Genomic DNA, 26,241 nt, shown 5'->3' with positions numbered 1-26,241 from the left:
CAATGAAGAAAGGCCTAATCAGAATAAGATTACTATTCATTATTTACCTTAGATACAATGGGGATAAAAGAATACTTATGATCTTAGATATGTTTCTCTTGTTGTGATAGTGTTTGCTTGATAAATCTCTGAACTGTAATTACTTGAGGCAACTATTTAAGTTATGTATTTTAATTGGTGCATCATGTCTACTTCATCATGAGTAAGACTTTTCATACTTATAAATATTATCATGCAATTAAGATTAAGCAAACTATTGACAATTGATGATATCCATTAACAATTTCACATGATAACACTTGAGAAGGAAGAAGTCAGGGCGAGTGATTACCCGAAGAGCAATTTTCCAGAACTTGTTCATAGCTCTAAACTGTTCGAGCCTACTCAAGACAACATTATTAAGAGGTGTATCAGGTGCCTCTCCATCGTCTTTGATACAGGGATGATCTGAAGATCAAACAATATACATTATTGTAATATTATATTAGAACAGTGAAAACGAAAAGAAACTTACAGCTGAGAGATAAAAACAAATAAAAATTGTTGGTCCCACCATTGCAATAAATTTTGTATTGATTAGTCATGGGCCAGCATCATGAACCCTCTAATCGTTGGTGGTGTCATATTCTGGCTTTGAGTTCGAGTGTCAAAGAGTAACGCATAACCGATCTATTTGGCACTCCACGCATGTCCAGCGCTAATAAAGACTGGACTATTGTCACCAAGACCTCCTAAACAATCTCATTTCTTATTATAGCTTTGGTGAACAACATACTTGCCTCGACATCCAGTCCAATTCACGTTCACCAAGTTGGCATCTAATTAGAAATCCCTGCAATTTAAAACTAAATATCAAATGACAAACACATTAATATACTGAAAACATTTGATTGTGAATCACTATGCATAAAGAATTATTATTTTTCAAAATGCAATGTTTGTAACCTGATAAAGTTCTCAGACCATTGTAAACCCTCCAGCAAGAGTGTTCACTTCGAATAACACAAATGAATCAAGGATCTGATTTGTTGGCAACGCCTAAGTATTTTTGTTCCAGGCCTACAACAAATCATACCCTTAGAAGGGGAGCTCACCAACTTGGAGTAAGAAACAATGAAAGCAACTGATGTAACAGAACACTGCCGAAATTTCACCTCATAATCTCACATATATATAAGAGTTTTCTAACTTATAGGAGTATCATTAAATGGAACATTGCCCAAAACTCGTATTGATAAGACACAAACATTTCCCCTGCAAATCATGGCGATGCAATAAGCTATGCTTCCACATAAGTGTGATGTCTAGACCATAATTGACTCCACGGAGGCAACCCTGCCACACCCACATCGATCTTTGTCTAAGGATGGTAGTGTAATTTTAAAAATTATTTGGTTGCACAATAGATAAATCTAAAACTCAAACCTGGAATGTCCTCTGCCAAGAATGGCCGCAAGGTACAAAAAGAGATTATATTATCTCAAAGCAATATCACTCTGTCCACCCTTGTCTAATCACTCTGCCCTCAGTAGGAGTTCAAAAGTAAAAGAAGGAATCAACCCTTTCTACCTATTCCTCAAACCTGAAAAAAATCATTCATAATAGTGTGATCGACTTTAGTATAAAGGGAGACCATAAATTTAATTTTTGACTTCTTTAATTTAGTAAAGCACCAAATATGCAGAAGCAGCTGTAGGAACTGTTATGATTTCATGTAATTAATAATTTACTACAAACTGCGAAAACCCATGCGCAGCGGAATAAAGGGTGTTCACGATTTTGTTTAGAATCATACCTTTGATCAGCTGTGATATCTCTAAGAATCCAAGCTCTACTAATCAGCAACCTCTTGATCTTCTGTTGTATTCCTATCTTAGAATGGACGTTGTATGGGCAATGATCTACCAGCCCCTTATTTCTCTCTTGGCCTCTCTCACTCACAAGATCAAAACTGAATTTGGAACTTGTCTTTCTTGAGGAAACACTTAGTAAAAACGGCCAAAGAATAAGGGTTTCTTTTTATAGGCTACAGCAGGGACCATGCATGAGGAGAAATTAGGGTTAGGTTTCCTAACGGGCTTGGGCTTCCCATGTTCGCCCAGAACACACGGTCCAAGTCCGTCAACAAATGACTTATTCTACTAAAGGTCATTGTTGCATTACCGCCCTAATCCCAAATTACGTGTATTACATTTATGGCCTCCATATTATATGCTCGTTGATCTCCCCGTGTTTAGGATATCGAATGCCCATTGATTAAGTCAAGTTACTGACAACTACATTAATCAACTTCTTATGTCCTTGAGTAGTACCACTCAACCTCATTGTCATGTCGGGTTAAATCCACCTGCAGGGCTTACATGACAATCCTTATGAGCTCCTCAAGCGGACATCATCAACCCGACTTCCTACGGGTCACGGATTCCTTCTATAATCAACAGCACATCTTACATACAATGTCATTACCCAATCCATCGAGTTTGTTGATTCACAAATGAATCTCACTTATTGATGATTTAAAGCAATGTACAATGCACGTAAGTGCCCGTTATTATGTCTGGATTAAGAGGACAAGCATCCATAATAACATAGGTGTTTGTTCTCTTATATAGTCAGTATAAAGAGAAACAACCTCACTTGGTCCTGTTCAATACACACAAAGTGTATTAGTGTAATCCTGTAGTCAAGATAGACTAATACCTGATTATACTACAACTGTACCAATGGTTTGTCCAATTCTATCTAGGTTGTGAACGTTTACTTATACTTTATAAGGTACTGATGATATGATCTTCTGTGTGTCACCACACACCATATTATCTACAACATAAAGTATTAGACGCATGCATATAACTAATAACATATATAATATGCATAACATTTGCCTATATGATTCTCATTCAAAATATAAAGAATTAGAGTTAATACAAAAGTAATGATTTTAATATATAACTCTATCAGCAGCATCTCATCACCAGTTTCTCATCTTTAAATGTTATTGCTAAATATGCTAAACAATCTAGATCGGTTATGATAGAGCACTTATTTAAATATTATTTTGTTTTATTAAGCTATTTTTTACTTTCAAAAATATTAGACAAATAGGGTGAACTTATTTAGTTCAAGTTCTAGGCCGCAACTTTATCAAGTTATGATTATATAGCCCCATTGTCGTGGACAGCTACATGCATGTAGAGATGGGACACCAATTCTAGACATGTTAAGAAACTTTAGAATTTATTTTTTATTTTAATCTTCTGAAAATGCCTTTGGATAAAATCAATATGCAAGCATGGCATTCTATGCAACTAAAATGAAATAACTTATTATTTAAATTCTGTTGACTTACCTCTTATAACATTGGCAACATACTTTGCTTTGATGGCATTAACCAGTGTCTCTGAAACTGCTCTATCAAGCGTAAATCCGTTCTCCATCATCTGGTCCCAGGATCTACAAGGCATTCAGAACAAACGTGTAGTTACATTCAACGTCTGGGTAAAGTAGTAGCTTAATTAAATTAGCCGATAGAGTGGACAAAACAGAACGAAAGACAAACACTATTGAGTTTAACTCACCAATGGCAGCAAGAGACAGCCTCAAGTTTGATTTCCAGTGGCTTATCCTGACCTTGAAGAATGATCTGGATTTAAATGTACACATGCAAATTTCATAGGGGAGAACTAACATCAGAACCAAACAAAAAAAATGATGATCACATGCCGAGCAGAAAACCTAAATTAAATGTACCTCTATTAGAAATATGCATGAAAGATTCCATTTGTGCCATACATAACTTCATCTTCACTAGAATGGTATGATTTTCCCAATCATCAAAATTTGTGTATATATGTTTTACAAAAGGAAAAACTAAGGGCGAAATTGCCGCACATGCAACATGATTTAAAAAAAAGGGAGGAAGGGAAAAGAAGGGAACTATACAATTAACCTTTTACTGATATGAAAATTAAATATAAGTAAGAGTAGGAAGGGATAAACCATGAAATGAAATAGACAATGTCGAACGAAAAAGTAAAACACATGGGTAGCAGTGAAAAAACACAAAGAATAACACTTGTCAAACAATAGTCTAGGGTCTCTTGTTAAGAACAAACATTAAAAGAAGTAGATTTTATAAGATAGTGTATTCATGTTGCATTCATGGATGTCTCCTACAAGGAAGAAAGGATAAAAACGTTGTCACATAGCGCCCTTGATTTAATCTTTACGTACACTTTAGTAGGTCATGTACATGCATGTTAGTATGGGAATGGAGAAAAAAGGACCTTGCATGACTATTGTGGATCCAATCATGTGCAGAAAAGAATTAAGCAACCGGTGTAAAGCAACACCATTTGGTTATGCTAGTATGTATACCACAAGTTGTTTTACAGGTGATGCTACAGACAATATTGTGTTAATTTGAAATGACATATGAGGAAGCCATGATGACTGATAATGCTATTTACTCCTTCCATGTAGTGTGACACATGAAACCTTATTAAAGTTTTGATAACGGTGCATAAAAATAGATAGAAAGACATATGAATGCCAAATTCATAGGACAGTACATTATAATACAAAATCCATGGTACTATCCTCAAAATGTAAACCTAATACAACGATTATAGAATAAAAAATATTAAAGTAGAACAAACATAAACATCAAATAAGCATTTAATCAAACAGTTCGTGATTACTGACATAAATTCCAAAAAAACCATATATAGAAGGCTACGCAACAATTTGGTGTGTGGGAATTTATTTTTGCCTAAAGTGAACAGTAAAAGTTAAACTGGTGATTACAAAAAAAAATGCTAACGCATTTAACTAACTGAAATGGTCAATAGTATCTCAACAACATATGTTGAAAGGCCAAAAATTCAATAAAAAAATAGAAAAAATTTACGCAGAAGACCATACCTTTGCATTTGAAATGAGAAGTTGCAAATTGCACTTGATGAGACAGCAGTACCCTGAAATTGGAACAATCCTTGAAATGAATATTTTAAGTGTAAACCGTAAAAAAGGAAAAATCAAAACATAAATTATATGATTATTTAGAACACAATTAAAGTTAATAAAAAAATAGAATAACTTGCGTACCTTATGGATTTATCATACGGTAAGTAAGGTGATCTCGGTCTTTCATTGTGTAGTGATCCTTACTCTTCCTTATCTTTATCTTCATTGAGTTTGAGTGTTTGACTTACTATAAACTGTAATAATACCTCATCAAGCGCATGATTTATTTCAAGATTGAACTTATTTTGTGTCTAGCGTTTGTCTCTCCCGAAAATCTGAAATCAACTTGCCAAGGTGAATAATCAGTTGCATTCACAAAATAAAAACTAAATAATCATATGGAATATTGAAAAGAGGAGAGCAACCCTTTGTTGGTGAGAGAGAAGTTTAAGGTCTTTTTGTTTTTTTTTAACCGCTAATAAATTAAATTGCGGTTAATTAAATGCATTTATGGTGGCGCACAATTGAAATGATGGCGTGGTTTTGATTTTTTTTATTCACCAGCACATGAAATGACCAATTACTCCTAATTAAAGTACTAACCAGTAGTTTCATTTAAGGACAATATGGGTACCATATATTAACAAAAGCAGAAAAAGACCAAGTTATCCTTGTAAATGGTATTTGGGTGTTTTGATTTAATTATTTATTCAGGGGCATTATGCGTAAGAAAAAGACCCGGATGAATTTAAGAGGCCACGATCATTATAGGATATGCTACTAGTAGAGATAGTGGTAAAACTCTTCATGAACTTGTATGGAAGTTTCAAAAGAGAATCTACATTTTGATAAATATTCTTTTATTTTTTTGTTTTTTTTTCTCAGCAAAAGGTGATTGGATAGACTGCCCATTGCATTAATTGCATAAGATAGAAGTGGATATCACGAATACTTTTGTGCATAGTCAATTAAAGAAATTTTTATTAAAAATAAAATAAAATTGTGATAACCAAGGTGACCGCTAATAAGTGCTCAAAAAGTGTATTTTAACCCTCAGTTATACCTTTTGTTTAGCCATCTTATTAGACTAATAGTATTTGTAAGTTGTGTTTTATAATACTCTCTTCTACCACTTGTTTAGCCATTCTAGAAGTGTAATTCTTGTTTTTAATATAAGAAGGATTCCTATTTTAATTATAATTACGTTTATCTTTTTTCAATAGGAGATGATTTTTTTTTTGGTCCAATAAAGAATATGTTTTAAAATTACTGTAAACAAAAATAGATAAAAGTAAAAAAAAAACTTTTGAAATAGAAAGAAACACATAGTATATCAATACATTATGAAAGTGACTTTATGAAAGATACAACTTAAAAGGTTGAGCTCATCACATTCGAATTAGAAAAACAAACACATAATATCCATACAGAATTGAAGCAGTAAATTCTGCTACATTGTCTCCATGTCTTTGTAATAATTCATAACCTGCAAATTTTCAAAATGCTATAGCATAACAGAGCCCATCGAAAAAATGTCAAAAGCCAAGCCCTCCTAGTGTTGTCTACACATATAAGAGCACTGCTCTAGGGAAATTGTTCTTGTATCTGTACCATTCGCAAAGCAAATTCGGATACATCTTTTCAAATTTCAGGAAAGTCCACATCATATCAACTTTACTGTCTTCGCCCCTATTATCATTAACAATTAACAAATTTATGAACTGTCCTAGCAAAACACCTGCACCCTTGTCTTGAGTATTGAACACAAAATCTTTAAATATCTCTTCAGTATCTGGTTGCAAAATTCTCGTATGCCAGTTTGTTAGGTTATCACATTCCTTGGAAATCGCATTCAAACATTGATCATTAAAATATAATCTATCATTATTGGTAAAATACATTTGATCTCCCGTCGTCATACACAAAACATAAAGTAGTTATGCATCAAGAAACATGGGATGACGCAACATAGTCTCATAGTCCATTTTGTCATAATAGTTCTGAAGCATCGAAATAAAAGATCTCAGTTTTAGTGGAATCTTGTCATATGAAGTCAACATCTTCAAGTTTTTGGATACTATTGTGAGAATAAGATCCTCAACAATAGCAAGATCCTAGCCAGTTCTAGTTTCTCCACCATATTTTGCAAACTCAAAGTTTTTTAACTTTGCATTTATATTTGTTCCATCATCAACTTTAAATACAATACTCTGAACTGAGATGTGTGCATGGCATATCCACTGATCCTTGAGGTAACACAGCCTCTACCAAATCTCTCAAAAGCTTTACGAAAAAAGGTGTAATTCCAACAACTACACCATCCTCATATCCCAAAAAAAAGTGGGGTTGTCAAGAATTTCTTCCAGCGTACAATCATAATCATCATAACTGATAGTCACTTTGTTTTCATCCAGATCAAGAATATCTAGTCTGAAGATGTTTTTGTGCCTGAGTGATAAACAATCCCAAAAACATCTTGAAAGTGACGTTAAAACAATATTACCACCAACTACTAACATCACATTTGGAAAAAGTGATCTCAAATTTTATGTACAACATCATATTTTTAGAAGTGATGTTAAACAAGTGATGTCATATCATAAAATTGTTGTAGTGAACTTTTTCAAAATTTGCTGATAAAAGGAATTTCCATTATAATAAGAGAATGATTCTCGTTTAAATTAAAAGTGATAGAATTTTTTTTTTTTTTTCAATAGAAGAGAAATTCCCGTTTTAATAGGAGTTGATGCCGTGAAATTTTAAGAGAACTAGAAAATACCCCTTGTGGGAGCTTTAATATTAATACATAGATAGATAGATAGATGTGTGTATGTAAAGAACATGTTATTGTTAATAAATAAATAAAATCTTCGTTGATTACAAAAAAAAACAAACAAAAACTATGTATTTTCTTGGGTATATATACTAGATCGAAAAGAATAACAATATAAAATCCTTTATTTATGTATTCACTTTTACTATTGTGAAAAAGAAAAGAAAATTAAAAATAGTTGAGTGAGTGGAGCTAACAATCTTGACAGAAGGGGAGGATATGCGGACAAAAACCAAATTGGTTGGTTTATGTCAGTATGTCCTCATCTCTTGTGTTTTTTCTCTTCGTCCCTCTTCTTCTCTCTCTCCACTCCTCCCCTCTCCACTTACGGCCCCACTGCTTAGCAGTATACTAGTAAAATTAAATTGTGAATAAATAATGGTTACTTCCAGTTGATAAAACCCTACAAAAAACCCTCGTTAAGTGTAGTCGACTAGTCGCACACTTTCCTCCCTCAACTTTTCATTTCTTTATTATAAAAAAAAAAACAAAAAAAAAAAACTTTTCGCTTGTCTATAAAACCCTTGTGTACCACTAGCTCACACCTAACAGTTCCACTGGATAAAAACCCTACCAAAAACCCTGAAAACACTTTCCTCTCCTCCAAAAACCAGTGTTCAAACACTTGGAATAATGAAGAACCTCAAAATCTATTCACAACTCACTTCAAACCTCCAATTCCAATCCAAACAAGAAGAGACCCTCTCCTTGTCCGCATTCGACATCGAACAAAACCGCCTCTTCTTTTCTTCTTCTTCTTCCAATGTCATATACACCCTTCACCTCCCTCTCACTCACCAGGTAACTAAAAGGGTATATGGGGAAGTTGAGTTGGAACCTGGGGATAGTATTACATCAATGGATTATCTTATGGAAAAAGAAGCGTTGGTAGTTGGAACATGGAGTGGTTACTTATTACTTTACATTGTGGAGGATAGTTTTACTCAAGTTGTTGGTAGAGTTGAGGGTGGTGTGAGGAGTATATCTCCTAGTCCTGATGGAGCTCTTCTTGCTGTTATAACTGGTTTTGGAAAGATATTAGTTATGACTCATGATTGGGAAGTTTTATATGAGACTACTGCACTTGAGGATGTTGAGGTATGTACCATCTAAACATCAACAATTTAGTAGTCATATTCAAGGAGGAGAGCTTCCTCTTTTGCTTCTCCTGTCATTCAGTAAAATATGGAATAAAGAATAGAAATAAATCCAAAATGAAGTAGTTTTCCGATTTTGAATTTTGATTTGTTCTAGTTTAAATTACTATATCATACATATTGTTATAATTTAAATGTATTCCTGTTTCTCTTTTTTTCTGATTTTTTATTCAATTTTTGTGACCAGACTACTGTTGCAGGTAAATCGACTGCTTATCTATTTGAAAGTCCCATCTCCTGGCGAGGTGACGGGAAATACTTTGCGACTCTCAGTGAATGTGGCAAGTCTTCTTCGCGAAAAAAGATCAGGGTCTGGGAACGAGAATCTGGGGCATTGCATGCTTCATCTGAATCAAAGGTTTTCATGGGAGCAGCCTTGGACTGGATGCCCAGTGGAGCAAAAGTAGCAGCTGCCTACGACAGTATGGGTGATAAGAAGTACCCTTTGATTGTTTTCTTTGAAAGGAATGGATTAGAAAGAAGTTCTTTTACTGTTGATGGCCCAGTGGATGGGATAGTGGACATGCTGAAGTGGAATTCCAACTCAGATATCCTTGCTGCTGTTGTTAGATATAAAGAGTATGATGCTGTGAAGATCTGGACCTTTAGCAATAACCACTGGTACTTAAAACAAGAAATGAGATATTTGAGGAAGGATGGAGTCAAAGTCATGTGGGATCCGACGAAATCATTACATTTGATTTGCTGGACAACTGGTGGCAAGATCACAACCTACAATTTCGTTTGGATAACAGCTGTCATGGAAAACTCGACAGCTTTCGTAATTGATAATAACAACATATTAATATCCCCGCTTGCTCTATTCCTCATGCCACCACCCATGTGTCTATTCAGCCTGAAGTTTCCAAGTGCTGTACTGGACATGGCTTTCCTTTCCAAGAACTCGACAAATCTTTTGGCTGCATGCTTAGCAGATGGTGGTTTATGTGTTGCAGAGCTTCCTTCCATTGATACATGGGAGGAGTTAGAAGGCAAAGAAATCACTATTGAAGCTGCCTGTTCTGAGATGAATTTTTTGTCCTTCAGACATCTCAGTTGGTTGGACTCGCATATTCTTCTTGGTGTTTCTTACCATGAGCTTGGTAATGATCTTTCTCCTGAACGGGGGATGAATATGTTTCAGGGCTTTTACCTGCAGGAGTTTGAGATTGTATGTTCCGAGGGTCGGGTAGCAGGTTTGGTGACCTCCTCTGGGTGGAGTGCGAGGATTACCAATCATCTTCACCTTGAAAGCCCAGTCATTGCTATGGCTCCTAACCCTGCAAAAGGATGTTCAGCCTTTGTTCAGACTGATGGAGGAAGACTTGTTGAGTATACTTCAAAGCTGCACATCACAACAGGGCTTGCAGAGCAGTGCATTCAGAAACTTGATTATGATATTGGGTTCTCATCTTCTTGTCCATGGATGAATGTGGTCTGCATAAGTGACAATGGGGTCTTAAAACCTTTTATTCTTGGGTTAGATAGCAACAACAGACTACATGTAAGGGGGAGAATATTGTGTAACAACTGCAGCAGTTTATCGTTTTACTCGAATTCTGCTGACAATCTAATGACGCATTTGATTCTCACAACTAAGCAAGATTTTCTGTTCATTGTTGACATTGAAGATGTGTTGCATGAGGACCTAGATGTGAAATATGGAAATTTTGTTCGTGGTACTGATAAGAACAAAGAAGATAAAGAATCTATAAATATATGGGAAAGAGGAGCAAAACTAGTTGGTGTCCTTCATGGTGATGAAGCAGCTGTTGTATTGCAAACTAATCGAGGAAACCTAGAGTGCATCTATCCAAGAAAGTTGGTCCTGCAATCAATTGCTAATGCGTTGGTTCAAGTTCGTTTTAAAGATGCACTTCTCATGGTAAGAAGACATCGGATAGATTTTAATGTCATTGTTGACCACTCTGGTTGGAAGGTTTTTATTGAATCAGCTAGAGAGTTTGTCAGGCAGGTGAATAACTTAAGCTATATCACCGAATTTGTTTGCTCAGTTAAAGCTGAAAATGTCATGGAGACGCTGTACAAGAATGTTGTAAGCCTACCTTGCCAGATCAACAGCAATTGTATACTTGATGGAAAAGGCAAGGTATCTTCTGTCCTGCTGGCGATACGGAAGGCTCTAGAGGAAGAAATGGAGGAGAGCCCGTTAAGGGAGCGTTGCATATTAACAACTTTAGCTCGTAGTGAACCTCCTGCTCTTGAGGAAGCATTGAAAAGAATAAAGGTCATTCGTGATATGGAACTTTTGGCGGTTCGTGATCCCTGCAGAAAATCTTTCCCATCTGCAGAAGAAGCTCTGAAGCATCTCTTGTGGCTATTAGATTCTGATGCAGTTTTTGACTCTGCTTTAGGACTTTATGATCTGAACCTTGCTGCGATCGTGGCATTGAATTCCCAAAAGGATCCAAAAGAGTTTCTTCCTTTTCTCCAAGGACTGGAGCGTATGCCTCCTGTCATTATGCAGTACACCATAGATCTTAGATTGCAAAGGTATGAGAGTGCTCTTAAAAATTTAGCTTTGGGCGGGGATGCTTATTATGAAGATTGTATTAATCTGGTGAAAAATAATCCTCAACTTTTTCCGCTGGGACTCCAATTGTTCACGGACGCTTCCAAGAGGAGTCAGCTTCTTGAAGCTTGGGGAGATCATCTTCATGGTGAGAAATGCTTTGAGGATGCTGCTGCAACTTATTTGTGTTGTTCTTCATTAGAAAAAGCTTTGAAGACATATCGTGATTCTGGTAATTGGAAAGGTGTGCTTACAACTGCTGGCCTCCTCAAAGTGGGAGAGGAAGAGGTTTTGCGTCTTGCAAATGAGCTGTGTGAAGAGCTCCAAGTGCTTGGGAAGCCAGGAGAAGCTGCCAAGATTGCTTTGGAGTACATTGGAGATGCTGCAAGTGGGATTAGGTGTTTCGTAAATGCGCGAGAATGGGAGGAGGCTTTGCGGGTTGGGTTATTGCATGGGAGAGAGGATTTGATTTCAGAGGTGAAGGATGCAGCTCTAGATTGTGCAAGTACACTGATAGGTGAGTACCAGGAAGGATTGGAGAAAGTGGGGAAATACTTGACCCGCTACTTGGCTGTTCGACAGCGAAGAGTAGTTCTTGCTGCGAAGCTACAATCAGAGTATAGATCATTTAGTGATGTTGATGATGATGTTGCTTCAGAAAGTAGCAGTTGCTTCAGTGGTATGAGTGCTTACACCACAGGGTATGTCTCTTTATCCGCATAATGTCCTCTCTGTGATACCAACGCCTTTTTAGCTACTACTGCGTCTAGCATCCGTTTCTCATGATTTTCAGAAGTGTAGCTTTGTAGTGCTTATTCGTGTTGATTATTCCTTTAAATGTGTCTATATGTATTTTTCCCCCCAACCTCAACCAGAAAATCGGCAGTCTAACAGAAGAAGCTTTTGCATATTTTTCTTTGTTGTGATGCTATAATTTGAGTTTCCTGAAACTCTGGTTTGGGGGCTGCGGCCTTCATCTTTCTTTTGATGCTGTAGAGTGGACTAGTCGTCGAATGAAATGAAGTAATGAACCGCATGTGCTGGTTTGATTGTAACTATAATTGTCCCTGGATCCTTCTTGGACCATATAATTCACATCTCTGTAAGGTCAGTAGCATCTTGTCTGAACCTTTTGAACCTGCTTTGAAAAGGGGCAGTGGATATATGAAGCCTATTCTAGTGAGGCACTTGAACATTGTATTTTGACAATATTTTGGGCGTGAGCCATTACTCCCATTAGCATCCAACTGTCAAAGTTTTTCATGCATGCAAGATTGTGAGATGTTATAGACTTCCAGATGGATACACATCCAACTACTAACTTATTCTATTGTGAGTGCGAAATTTGAGGTTTCTTTTCACATAGTTGCCTCTACCACAAAATTTTCTGCTTAAAGGATAATCTTTCATCTTTGATTAGATCTCATTGTTTTGTTTGCATACTGTTTTCCCTAAGAAGTTGTTAGATGGCCTAGTAGGTGATTCACCTCGCTCTACTCTCATGACTGCCTTTTCCAATGTTGTTATTGGACTGAAGGTGGATATATGTAGAGTATACGTATATATGTTATTTTCAAGATCTCTTTGGAGCAAATCAGCTATTAGTACTGGATTACTATGATGAAAGATAACTTAATTAATCGACAAGATGTACATTACCACTGTGTGTGACAGTGCTTTTGGCTATCCTCCAGCTTGCCTATGAAGCACCAATGCTACATAAGAATGTTTTTGTTTGTGTAATTCATTGGAAAGGCCTTTGTCGAAAACAGATTTACAAAAATGAAAACAGCACAACATCCTTTTTTTTTAGTACCCACTTCTACATATGTTGGTGCCACCACCGGGTATGTCTCTTTATTGACATAAATCCTAGCTGTTGGATCTCCTCTTGAGGTGGGCCCTTTAATCTTTTCTTGATAATTATTAAGGCGGGCCCTACAACTGCTCCACAGTTGGTGAATCATAACAGAATCTTTAATTTCTAATTTCTATCTTTGTTACATTCCGTGATTGTTGAGCTTCTGGAGTGAATAATAGTTATGTAATCTGTACTCTTATGTCCAACTTGTGATGTATAAAGTATGCATTGGACTCCATCACTGCTGGGGGTTTACACTAGCCAAGATGTATTTTTAACTCATGATTGTGTTTTCACTCTGTTAATTGTACTGATTCCTGAACACTTTCGTCAGTCATAACCTATATATTTGAGTTTAATTTTGCTTTTTGTGCCATATAGTGTGCTTATTTTTAATTATTGTCCTTGATTAAATGGAAACGCCGTTTTCACTTATTACACTTGATTATTTTGCAAGAATGTTTCTATTCTGGAGGGGTACAATAAATTATAGCATTTTCCTGTGTTGTCTTAATTTCTGAGGAACACCCCTTCAGCAATCAAAGACATCCTTACTTGAAAACAATTTATGTGGTCATTGGTAATGCTTGTAAGTTGCATTTTTATCCTTGGGGAGTTTCACGTCTGACGTTATTGTTGACTACTATCTGAACAGGACAAGGAAGGGCTCTGCTGCTTCCATCAACTCACGTGCCACAAGCAAGGGAAGGGAGATGAGACGCCAGAAACACAGGGGTGGGACAATTCGAGCTGGAAGGTATACCGTGGATTTAAATGTCTTCAAGATATTATGTCCTGAAGATATTTCTTATTTTGCACGTGGTTTATATAAGAGAATCTCTCTTATATCATGACTTGACATTCTTCCCTCTAATATCATGACTTTACTCTTGCCTGTGACAGCCCTGGGGAAGAGATAGCTCTTGTTGAGCACCTGAAGGGAATGTCTATGACCTCTGGTGCACAGCGTGAGCTCAGATCACTTCTATTAACACTGCTGATGCTTGCCAGTGAGGAAATAGCTAGAAAGTTGCAACAAGCAGGAGACACTTATCAGCTAGCTCAGATGGCGGCAGTCAGACTAGCTGAAGATACAATGTCCAATGCGGACATAGATGAAAAAACCCAGACATTGGAGCATTACATACAGATAATTCATTCTGAATGGCCTCTGTCGGACGTGTTCTCTTGGGAATCTAAAGTTCTGCTTCCTTCCCTTCTTAAATGGTAAGGCTCTTGCCAACTCTGTAACAACTAACAAGTAGTTGTAGACATCTGCATGCGCATGCAAACAACAGAGAATACATGCAAACAACATATAATCATGCATCCATGATACGCCATTCACATCTTAACACAATATGCAATGGCAACATTAAATTCTTTTTTTTCTGGGGTAGTTATCTAAACTTTTGATTCGTTCTTCACTGGTACCAATTATTTGTCCAAACTTGTTAGAACTCATTTAGTTTGTTCAAAGACACATGTTTAAGTGTATAACCATGAGGAACTAAAAGTTCATATTGACTTCACGATCCCAACATTCTATACAGTTGTGCTAGATATATGATCCACTAGCCACACCTTGCTAGAAAATGGACTCACAAACAACTCATTCGCTAGAGCCTCTCAACAATTAGATGGTGGACCACAAGGTATATGGAATGAGATGAAGAATAAATTCCATATCTTGATAGCTAGTGGGCAATTCACAAAAAGCTGATCAATATGTTCCTCCAGCCTATTGCGAAGTGAGCAAAGATTTGCTAAGTTTATAGCTCTAGGATTAAGAATCTAAGAATATTCAGATCCCCCAAGTAAGCAAGCCAACGCGACTACGTGAGGAGCAACTTTGAGGATTAACAATTAGCTTTTTAAAGACTATCTGCCACCCATCTTGCTTTATCAGTTAGTGTGCCAATGTCACCTCAATATTCTTCAGAATGCCAACGGCTTGGAGGAGTCAGAGAACATTTTCCATATGCTTGAAGCAACATTACATGAATGAAACAGATGATCCACACTTTCCTCAGAGCCACCACAGAGGGAACAAAGGTTTTCGATTGTCATACCCCTCGTATTCAAGTGAGCGAGTGATAAATAGTTTGTAGCCTCATCAATCAATGGGTCACCCAACAAAAGAAGGCAACTTTATAAGGAATAGGCTTGTTCCTTTTTATTTTTGTGTGGGAAATTAGAGAGGATTTCCGTCTCATCAAACCTTTTCCATCCCTATAATTTTTTGCTGGGATCTCATAATATGGTTTAACTGTAAAGTTCTTCTCTGTTTGAAATCTGAAGCCCAAGAGTCTTCAAGTACATCAAGCTGGCTACCGTTTGCCATCTTGTGGGGTATTTGTATTAGGCGGAGTCGTCGTCACTTTGAGAGAGTTTCCGCATCAATCAAGGCTTCATTATTTCAGTAAGATTTTGAAAGAATTTAGGAGAATATTTTGAGGTGAGGTGGGATAGGCTTTTGTATTCGGATGTAGGGTGAGTTGTGGTTCTCGGGTTAGCCTCCTATGGTTTACTTTTTTTTTCTTGTAATAGTAGAGGCATTCTTGGGCTATTTTATTTTTCTTTCTAGTGGCTCGAAGGATAAATGCTCCCTGGAAGAAGAGGTAATAAGACTAGAGTGTCTGGAAATGTTTCCAGAGGGAGAAGTCAATCCCATTTCATTTAGGCGAGAGGGTCTGTAATAGGAAGAGTAAAATTAAGAATCCAACTTTACCGAGCAAAAACAAAATAATAATAACAAAAAATAAAAATACATCAAGCTCCCTATCCTTTAACCTTGTTCTCACGGGGTATATTGAAAACCACCTTCTGATTCTGCCTTTCCAAGATTCAGATGTCTTTTCCCTTTTAATCCTGGCCAAGCTGTATTTATGGAAAACAATTAGGAGTGATGCCAAATTAGAGAAACCATTGACAGAGAATCCGTTGAACAAACTGCATTCAGATTTCACAAAGTATCAGTATACCTCTCGGAAAATCAGGAACACTGGAACACTAGCGATTTAACACATGCATCATGAGCTCTTATTACCGTATGAATGTCGAAAAATGTGGCATGTTCTTGTGATTATGTTGAGATTTTTGTAGTAGGTTTATCGTGAAAGAGAAACACTACTTATCACTGACTTTTCGAATGGAAACCTTGAAATTGTTAGGGATGTTAGAGATATCAGAATATCATGGAAGAAGGATAAAGAAGATGGGAAAACAATTTGATGATTATTACTCAAACGAAAATGATGTCTACAAAGGTGATAAGTTGTGTGCTGAAAGTAACTACGGTTTACTATACTCATTCAACATTGAAATCTACTACTGGAAAGGAGAAGCAATTGGTAGAGCTACTTTGACTCTGAAATGCACTACAAACATGTAACACCAATGATAGGCGCACCAAAAACCTAAACTGTTTAACAAACTAAGGCCTCTTATAGGCTCATAAATCTTAGAGCCCAAGGTCTTGGGGCTGTTTCCCACCTTCACCGGCTTTGAGGGTTTAGGTTTTAAATTAAACACAAGTAGTAACAATTATCAATAAAAACATAAAAATCCTTATGTTTACACAATAAATATGCCTAGGTGCCTAGCCATGTGGTGTCAATAAAAGAGAGTCACACCTAATGCAAGGAAAATATATTTGTTTTTCACTTATTCTTGTGTTTGTGTCAGTTAAATAGATATCTCATTTTCTTATTCGGTATTATCATTCTAGAATCTCAGGATCTAGTTTGTGTGACAGTGTCTCATGCTGTATTTTGACTAACATCATAACTACTTTTTTCTCTTCTAGGGAAGTGAAATCCTGAGAGGGGTTTCCCTTTATATGGTCCACCTGGAACTGGAAAGCTGTACTTAGCCAAGGCTGTTGCAAGCAGATTCAACCTTTTTTCAGGTAACTAATCAATCATATCATGCCATTTCTGGGAGTTGTAATCAAGCTGATATACATACCTGTTCTATACTATTGTGTAATATGATTTGCTTGGCTACTCTTCTAATTAGTATTCCTTAATGCTCACACTATGGAATGTTCGATGGTTTGTTTCATAGTGTTTGACGGAACAAGGTTTCGTTAAGTTATCATAGTGTGAGAGGTTCACAGTATCACACTAGACAACATTAGTTATATCAAACCTACACTACATCTTCCCGATCAGTTACAATAGAATAAACTCATATTCCTAACAGTAGGAGCTTGATAATCCAAACCCAAAGTACATATACATGCAATTACAAGTAATATGATCTGAAATCCTGAATTGTGAAAGCTATCTTCAAAAGTCCTTTGATATCTTTCCCTCCAGATGTTTACATGTTATGTAATTAGCTTTCCGCTCCTTGACAGCTCGAGCTTTTGAGATGGAGTTTAGACAGTTTATTTGGGAGAATAGTGGTGACTGGTGAGATAATATATATATATATATATATATATATATATATTTACATACTTATTTTAAAGTTAACTTAAATAGCTACTTTTTTTTGAGAAGGACTATATATATATATATATATATATATATAGTCCTTCTCAAAAAATATTTAAAGATAACTTTAAAATAAGTATGTAAGTAAAACTTCACGTACAAAATGAATTCAAACCTGTTTTTTTGTGGATATGATATACTTAATATTAAGATCATCTCTACAAAAATTTAACTCATTTGGAAACCTCTAACATTGGCAAAAAACAATTACAAAAACTTAATATTTCTGAACCGTTAGATTTCTTTTTAAAGATTCCAACAATTTTTGTCTATGTTAGAGGTTTCCAAATGAGCTGAAATTTTGTAGAGATGATCTTAATATTGAGTATATCATATCCACAAAAAAATAGGTTTGAATTCATTTTGTCGGTGAAGTTTTACTTGTGTACTTATTTTAAAGTTAACTTAAGTAGCTACTTTTTAGAGAAGGATTGTATATATATATATATATATATATATTGGTTTAGGTGGGACATGATTTGGATTGATAAAGAGGAAGGATGGCTAGGTTGCAATTATGTCAAATCCATGATGAAGTTCTTTTGTCTAATTGGTTATAGAGATAGGTGATTGTTGGAAAGTATGGTGAGGATGATAGTGTGTGGGAACCTAAAATTTCAAGTGGGTCATATCACTTTGTAAAAAGGGATAACTATTAACAGATGGAATTTATTCAACAAAGGCATAACTACTTCCTTTTGGAATGATATTTGGGTGGGAGAAGTGAAGCTTTGTGACCATTACCCAACTATTTATGATTTAGCGGTCAATACAGATACTAAAGTAGTGGATTACATGTCTAGACTGGATGTCGTGGTTTGGGATGTGGTTTTGAGAACAAACTTTATGATTGGGAATTGAAAATCTTTGCCAATTTGTTGTTGGTGATTTATAAAGAAGGAGAGGAGTTTGGAAAGGTAGATGAGAGAAATTGGTAGTGGGACATAAGTAAGATGTTTTTGGTGAAGTCGCTTTGTGGTGTGCTTGCTAAGCAAAAGGCGCAAGAGGAGTTATAAGAAGAATGAAATCATTGCCAACTTTCTGCATACGAAGATATATATGGGGGGTGAATTCTATTCCATTTTGAGTGGCCTTCTTTACTTGGATGACAAATCTTAGGCCCATTCAATCCATTAACGAACTAAATAAAAGAGGTATGATTATATATGATGTATGCTCACTTTATAAGTTGGTTGAGGATGATGTGAACCACCTACTAGTTCTTTGTCCGGTGGTTAAGTGATTTTGGGAGTTGTTCTTCTTAATTTTTAGTAAACCTTGGAGGTGTTCTGGTGGGATTAGAGAGGCGCTTGGTGGCGAGATCTTCATGGAGGCCCTTTCTCCAAGAGCCAAGTGGCTAGTGGAATCTTCCTAAGGCAATAGTGTGGGGGATTTGGTTGGGATGCAATCGGAGAGTGTTTCAGAACAAAGAAAAGAATATGCACAAGATTTTGGTGGATATAAGGAGCTATTGTATGATTGGTCGAGGAACGTCTCCATCTTTAGGTAGTTGAGATTTTTTGATCTTGTTCGCAATTGGGATACAATAGTTTTGTAGTTTTGTCGAATTTGGGAATCACATGGAATGTAGTTAGCTACTCTTAGTTTCTTGGTAAGTGTTACCTATTATCTTGATTGTAACACTTTTATTAGGAATGATATATAACTTTTATGTATGAAAAAAAAACAAGGAAGATAGCTCGAGCTTTTGAGTTGTATGGGCTGATAACTTAACATTTGGTATCAATGCCAACACCTCATCCGAGGTTTGATCCTAGAGGTTGGCTTAAAATGACTTGGTATTATGTATGGGCTGATAACTTAACATTATGTACTAGAGGTTGGCTTAAAATGACTTGGTATTATGTATGTATGTGCATGTTGTCACGTCATGGATAGGTGGGTGGAGCCACCAAAAAGGAAAGGGCTACTATCGAGTGTCGATAGAGTATGGCGACGAGTATGTCGAATTTAGTAGCGTAGTGGAACGTTAGGATCCTGGTTAAGTAATTAACTTTCTGATCCTTGACAGCTAAAGCTTTTGAGGTGTATTGGCTGGTGATGTATCTTGTTGGCGTAAGCTTCACCTATTGATAAACATCAATTAAGTTTAATGAAAGAAACACCTAAAACTAGGTTTAAACCTTCAATATGAAGAGAGAAATAATATTCAATAACAACCAACCTAACAATAATGAAGGCCTAGATGCCTTTATAAAAGAAAACAACTACTAAATCTAATTCTAATTGGATTCTAAAGAGGAAACCATCCTAAATCCTATTCCAAATTGAATTAGGAAACCAATGAAAATAGAAACTACTAATTAATTAATTCGTGCTCATGCATCATACTCCCCGGCTTGATAGAACTCGTCCTCGAGTTTGATTCTATGAATATGCTTACGTGCCAAAACTTAGTGAAACTTGTACACATCACCCACCTCACCCGTGGTTCAAAGGAATTCAACCTCAAATTTTGCCCAAAGTAATGACTCAAATGAATGATACTACACCATCACGTCCCTAATACTCCAGTCGAGAAATAATTTGGTGGCTGCAATTTGCATAATATGCACTTCAATGCTTTGCTGCAGTGAACATAATCTTCTGTGAAGTTGGAAAGAAAGGGATGAACATATGCACCATGTACCAGCTCCATATATCCAAAGCCAACATTATGTGGTATTGTGAACCAGTTTCTAACAATTTAGTATCATCGAAACAGTGGCTAGGCAACACATTTGTTATCAAATGCCAAAAGTCGGAAGAAGTTCTTGATGCAGCTCCCATAAAAACTTGGCATTCACCAGTCGCTAAACAAGCAGACAAATTGGTCACCATAAAACCAACCAGTATCGTGATAATTTGAGAAGCAGGTGATGGTCTTCTTTCTTGGTCACGGTGACCAGTGTTACTAATATTTTACAGACAGTCTTCTTCTCCCTTGGTCACGGTGATATTTTGGCATGCACAGCTGGTGGCCTGGTTGCTGTTTTTGGAAATTCGGATCAGTTCCTTCATGAAGTTGGGGATGCTGAACATGTAAACTCCCAAGGCCAGGAACAGTCATGGGACACCTTAACTTAAATAATAACTTCACTGGTCGGCAAGTTGTTGAAATTGATTCTCTTTCGATTTGTGTTGAACATGTCGGTGAGGACGGACCAACTCAGAAATTTGTGATTTGTGGTTATGGTATGCAGCTTGGCATGGGTTTTGGTTATGGTAATGTGTAAAACTACCATGGCAAGGAGTATCACGCTCTTGTTTGGGGGGATTTCAGTCCTTACCTGTTGGGGGGGGGGGTGGGAATCAAAACAGGATAACTCATCAATGAAATGTTGTTGGGATGGGTGGTATGTCTCGGGATCAACATACTTAATTTGGTGAGAATACCCCCATCGGAATCAATAAAAGATTCCTCTTCATCATAATCATAGGATTCATTACGAAAATACGATCTTCGCGACAAAATTTTGGCGGGGGGAATTGGGAGTTGGAGAAGGAAATCTAAGGGATGTTCATACCTTCTTGAAGGAGAATATCTCTTGTGGCGGCTGCGATCTAAATCACAAGTTCTCCAAGTATGAGGATCGGTATGAGACTTCGTGGCGGTGTTGACTCTCTTCTTTGATAATCCATCCCAATATCTCCTAAGAAATTAATGGCTCTTGATACCAAATTTGATGTATCTTGTTGGCGGAAGCTTCAACAATCGATAAACATCAATTAAGTTTAATGAAAGAAACACCCAAAACTAGGGTTTAAACCTTCAATATGCAGAAATAAATAATATTCAATAACAACCAACCTAACAATGAAGGCCTAGATGCCTTTATATAAGAAAACAACTAAATCTAATTGGATTCTAAAGAGGAAGCCATCCTAAATCCTATTCCAAACTGAATTAGGAAACCAATGAAAATAGAAACTACTAATTAATTATAACTAATTAATTGATCCATGCTCATGCATCAGCTGGTTACTTAACATTTACTGTTATGACCCAGGGCATGGGATCCATGTTGGTGTTATGGGTGTAGTCCATGTTTAATTATTCATTTTGAGTAGTTCTTGAGCTGAATTGTTAGTTCCTTATTCTTGTAAGTGGTCTCGTGGTAGGTGTTATGGACTTGGGTTATAAAAGGTCTTGTAACTAAAAATTGTGGAGTGAATGAATATTGTCTTTTTAGTGACAGATTCTAAGGTCGACTATGTAGGTTTAACCCCCTCGAAGCGGTTAGTATTGGAGACCAAAAACTTCTCGATATAATCCCTACAGTTGTTCTCATAATTCGTCTTCTTTTTGCATCTTCAGGTGGCTTTTTGATATAGCCAATATCACGACCCATGCCATAGGATGGGTCATAACAGAGGCAAAGAGTTTTCCCAACTTCTTAGTCATGTTACAGTCCAAAAATAGATGCTAGATACTTTCTTCTTCTTGCACACAAATTACGCAACAAGTTAACCATTATTTTTGCACCGTTTCTCATGTTATCGGTTGTTAAGGTTCGTCCCAGAAAAAGTCCAAACAAAGAAACAAACTCTTGTAGGCACCAATTTATTCCATACAACCTTATGTGGAAAGTTTGTGAAACCCAGCTGATGCTCACTTAGTTTCTTGGTTTCTAACATATCGTATGCTCCCTTATGAGTGAACTTAATTGATGGTTTATATATACTATTGTAAACAAGAGATCGATAAACTTGATAGTTTTCATCATTAAATTTAATATGTTTTTTTTTCAAACCCTAGAATTGGGCATTGTATCATTAATTATAGTTAGTGTGCATTATCAAAATTGCTTCCGCCTTCGAAGTTACGTCAGCCTCTCATCACCCACATCCATACTTGCAAGTAACCTTCTTTCAGAACCAGTCATGCTCATCAAAACCATAATTATCTTTAATGAACTCCTTCCATAATCCACCACGTTGATATCCAAATCTCCATATTTATTTACACTTCAAAGAGATATTAACCTCTTTTAAGTGTTGTATACCAAGACCCTACATTCTATCGGCATACAAGTACTATCCCAGGAGAACGTTGCACATCAGTAGTTGTTTGTCTCAAAAGCTCTCTCATATTTCTTTCGACCGTGTTCCCCACACTCATAGGTTTAGTGAAAAGAGAGAGATAGTAAATTGGAAGGCCTGAAACAGTAGATTTGGTAAGAACCAACCTACCCGTTTAGAGAGGTACTTCCGCTTCTATATGGGCAATCTACGAGTGAACCTTTCACTTACTGGAACCCAAACAACTTTGGACATGCTAGGGAAAGCCAAAGATAAGAAGTCGGCAGAGTGCCAACTTTGCACCCCAATAGCCTGATATCGGTTTTCTTTTTCACACGGTTTTTTCTGCGGTATGTATTGTAACTTGTAAGCAAAAGGTTGGAATGATGAGGATAGTCGTCTCTGGAAGCTCCTTCGTGATTCATGGGATTAATTTCTTTATATGAATGTTTTCACTAGTTCAACATACGCTGAAGACGTGTTATTCAAGGGATCAAATTAACTCTAGACTTATTATGCACTGAAAATAGATAAGCTCAGTAATTTGCAATAATTGTTGAAAAGGAATTAGCTCTTATGAAAATGATCTTTTGTTTTATAATTGTAGTGTTTTTTGTGTCCTTGGAGATACAGACTTTGTTTTAAATAGGGAAATGCTATGGCATCAAGATTTTCCTTGACAAGAATAAAACCTAGACTCCTAGAGTTTAAGAAAATACACATATACCAGAATGTGAAGACAGAAGAGTCTGTACTGAATGTTATATAGCAGAGAAGGGTAAACTTTTTGTGCTCTTCAATGATTGTAGTATTGTGCGGTTTCTTATGCGACATCCTCGGTGTGGTTGTTTAGAGTTTGGGGAAGTTGACCAGCTCAGGGTGAAAGCTTTTCTAAAATTACAACTCCCTGTATAAAAGAAGTTACTCAATCATTTCAATGTAAGGTGCTCCAATGAAAATTTTCTTTGATAAGTAGTTATTTTTTCATCTTTGGTGCCAACCCTTAAGAGACGACGATCACAGTTTGCTAATATTGTGACACTTCCAGCCAAGTATCGAGGAGGTTCACTACTGTTTTAGGTAATATGTGTACTCTGAAAAACATTGACACAAAATCACAGACCTGTTTGAAGCATAATGCTATATTATGTGTGAGAGTGGGGTATAAATATATTTTACGAGTATTCAGTGTTAAAGTTTTTGCTTCAATAAACCTATTATTCCTTGTAAAATATAACTTAAATCGATGGTAAATTTGCTCTAAAGATAAATAATTTTGAGATGAATTCCCTCCCAGAGATTTTCTATGTAACTACTAGTCCCTTTATAAAATGAGTCATTCGATGACAACTGTTTTATATACAAATTTTCTTTTGAGAGAGTTTTTCTATTGTTTGAACTGTTAGAAATCTTGTTGCTATGTTTTTATTTTCTTGAAAGCATGTCATACTGAAAAGATGCCGTAATCGTATAGATATCGTCGAAATATAATGATATTTTTTTGTGGTTATCAGTTGCAGAAATCAATGGTTCTGGGTAGGTGGAGAACCTGAAGCATTGTGGAGCGGGATTGCAGTGTCTTAGGTTTTCGGCGCTACTTGAACATTTTTATGTACTATAGTGTTTTCCTCAGTAGACACACTGAAAGCCTTTTCACCTTGTCAAAATGTCAACCATAATTTCTTAAATCACCACATGCATTGGGGAATCACCTCTATTCTTATGACTCATTATTCCATGGAAACAGAATTGGCAATGCAAATTACGTGTTTCTATGAATACTATTCACTTCCACTTCCAGTTCCGTCAAGTGTCAAGTGTTTCTGTTTAACAAGGCCCAAAATATTGCCGATACATCTGATATATTGCTGATAGATATCTTTTTTTGGTACACCGATATGGATATATTCGATATATCTCAATCGATATTAATTTTTTTTTTATATATATTGTAATTTTCGATATAACGATATATATCAACTGATATATACAATCTAAACTGTTGATTTTGACCGATATTGTTGATTTTGACCAAATATTGTTGATTTTGACTGATATATTGACAATATTTTTAATATAATTGACGATATTTTTGATATAATTGATGATATTTTTAATATATCGATATACAAAACAAAATTTTGACTAGTCAACAAAAAAAATAGATATTTCCGATATTTTCAATATATTCAATATATATCGGTTTTTGAGTATATTGAAATATTCACCAAATTTGATATTTTGGGCCTTGCTGTTTAATACATAATAATTACAAAGAAACTGTTTTTCAGTTAAGTGATATTTTGCTTGTGATCCTGTTCCTGTTAATGCCCAAGATATAAAAAACTGTCTCTCTTTAAATGGAACTTTCGTTTCTAAATATATATACCTATGAAGAATGCTTAGGTATAAACAAGTGAATAGTTACGCAGTCATTTAGGATAACAGCTCAATATTGAGAATGCTCAAGTAAAATAAGTCATTTGGGACAATGGCTCAATATCGTTTCCAACCATCAATTGATTCTCATAACTTTGGCGTGGTTGCGTAAATCACCAGGAGATGTGACACATCCAAGGTCTCACCAAATTTGAAAAAAATAAATCGATGGACTTTATCTTCCATATTCGCGAACATTCAGTAGAAGAATCTGAAAAGCAATGTTTGACGACAAGAAATCTGCCTAATCAAACTATGGCCCAAAATATCGCTGAGATATTGTTGATATATCTCGTTTTTTGGGTACACTGAGAAAAAAATATTCGATATATTTCAACTGAATATTGAATATGTTTTTTCCTAATATATTTTACAATTTTTGATATAACGATATATATCGACTGATATTATTGACTTTGACCAATATATCGACAATATTTATGATATAATCGACGATATATTCAATATATTGACATACAAAACAAAATTTTAACTGGTCAACAAAAAAAATAGATATTTCCGATATATCTCAATTTTTAGATACATCGAGATATTCACTGAATTCGATATTTTGATCCTTGATCAAAGCAACAAACTAACAAGATCCTCACACCTTGACAGGTATACTAATATTTTCCACGTGGAGTAATGAGAACTGAGGAGACTTGTTCATGCCTAGAAAAAAGGTTTTGTAGTGGGAGTTCTCTAGGCATAGAATTTGAATTTGTAGAGAACACAAAATGCCAAAGTTGATGAATGTTTTCTCTGTTCAGCACTTCTACAAGTATGAAGTATGAAAATAAGCAACGTTGGTAAGAGAAAATAAGCAAGCAAACAAAATAAAAAATAAAACAATGAGGGCCCAACCGGGTTCGAACCGGTGACCTCTTGATCTGCAGTCAAATGCTCTACCACTGAGCTATGGACCC

The 26,241-nt window shown here is 36.0% G+C and overlaps 1 protein-coding gene and 1 non-coding gene across 3 annotated transcripts; one reads left to right on the top strand and one right to left on the bottom strand.

The window, feature by feature from the left end:
- The first annotated feature begins 8,341 nt into the window (after window positions 1-8,341).
- Window positions 8,342-24,652, top strand: ABO1 (IKI3 family protein). Of its 2 annotated transcripts, none has more exons than XM_086571280.1 (6): window positions 8,342-8,896; window positions 9,143-12,189; window positions 14,005-14,106; window positions 14,253-14,576; window positions 17,158-17,259; window positions 24,388-24,652. In XM_086571280.1, exons 1-5 carry the CDS (start codon window positions 8,432-8,434, stop codon window positions 17,171-17,173), a joined length of 3,954 nt encoding a protein of 1,317 aa, XP_086427406.1. In that variant the 5' UTR covers window positions 8,342-8,431; the 3' UTR covers window positions 17,174-17,259; window positions 24,388-24,652. The 2 variants fall into 2 exon arrangements, with proteins under 2 accessions (XP_086427406.1, XP_086427408.1); XM_086571282.1 differs by lacking the exon at window positions 24,388-24,652 and adding an exon at window positions 20,446-21,106.
- A 1,517-nt stretch (window positions 24,653-26,169) lies between these two features.
- On the bottom strand, window positions 26,170-26,241 carry TRNAC-GCA (transfer RNA cysteine (anticodon GCA)). The gene has a single exon. It is a non-coding gene; the product is annotated as a tRNA-Cys (tRNA).

Source organism: Coptis chinensis, chromosome 7 (genome assembly GCF_015680905.1).
Source record: "Coptis chinensis isolate HL-2020 chromosome 7, ASM1568090v1, whole genome shotgun sequence".
NCBI lineage: Eukaryota > Viridiplantae > Streptophyta > Magnoliopsida > Ranunculales > Ranunculaceae > Coptis > Coptis chinensis.
This window is presented reverse-complemented; position numbering and strand designations above follow the sequence as displayed.

Excerpts from the sequence above, each read along its gene's own strand:
- ABO1 (XM_086571280.1), top strand. The coding sequence starts at position 8,432 with ATGAAGAACCTCAAAATCTATTCACAACTCACTTCAAACCTCCAATTC. Across the intron at positions 12,190-14,004 it reads ATGAGTGCTTACACCACAGG|GACAAGGAAGGGCTCTGCTG; the intron begins GTATGTCTCTTT and ends CTATCTGAACAG. Across the intron at positions 14,107-14,252 it reads GGGACAATTCGAGCTGGAAG|CCCTGGGGAAGAGATAGCTC; the intron begins GTATACCGTGGA and ends TGCCTGTGACAG.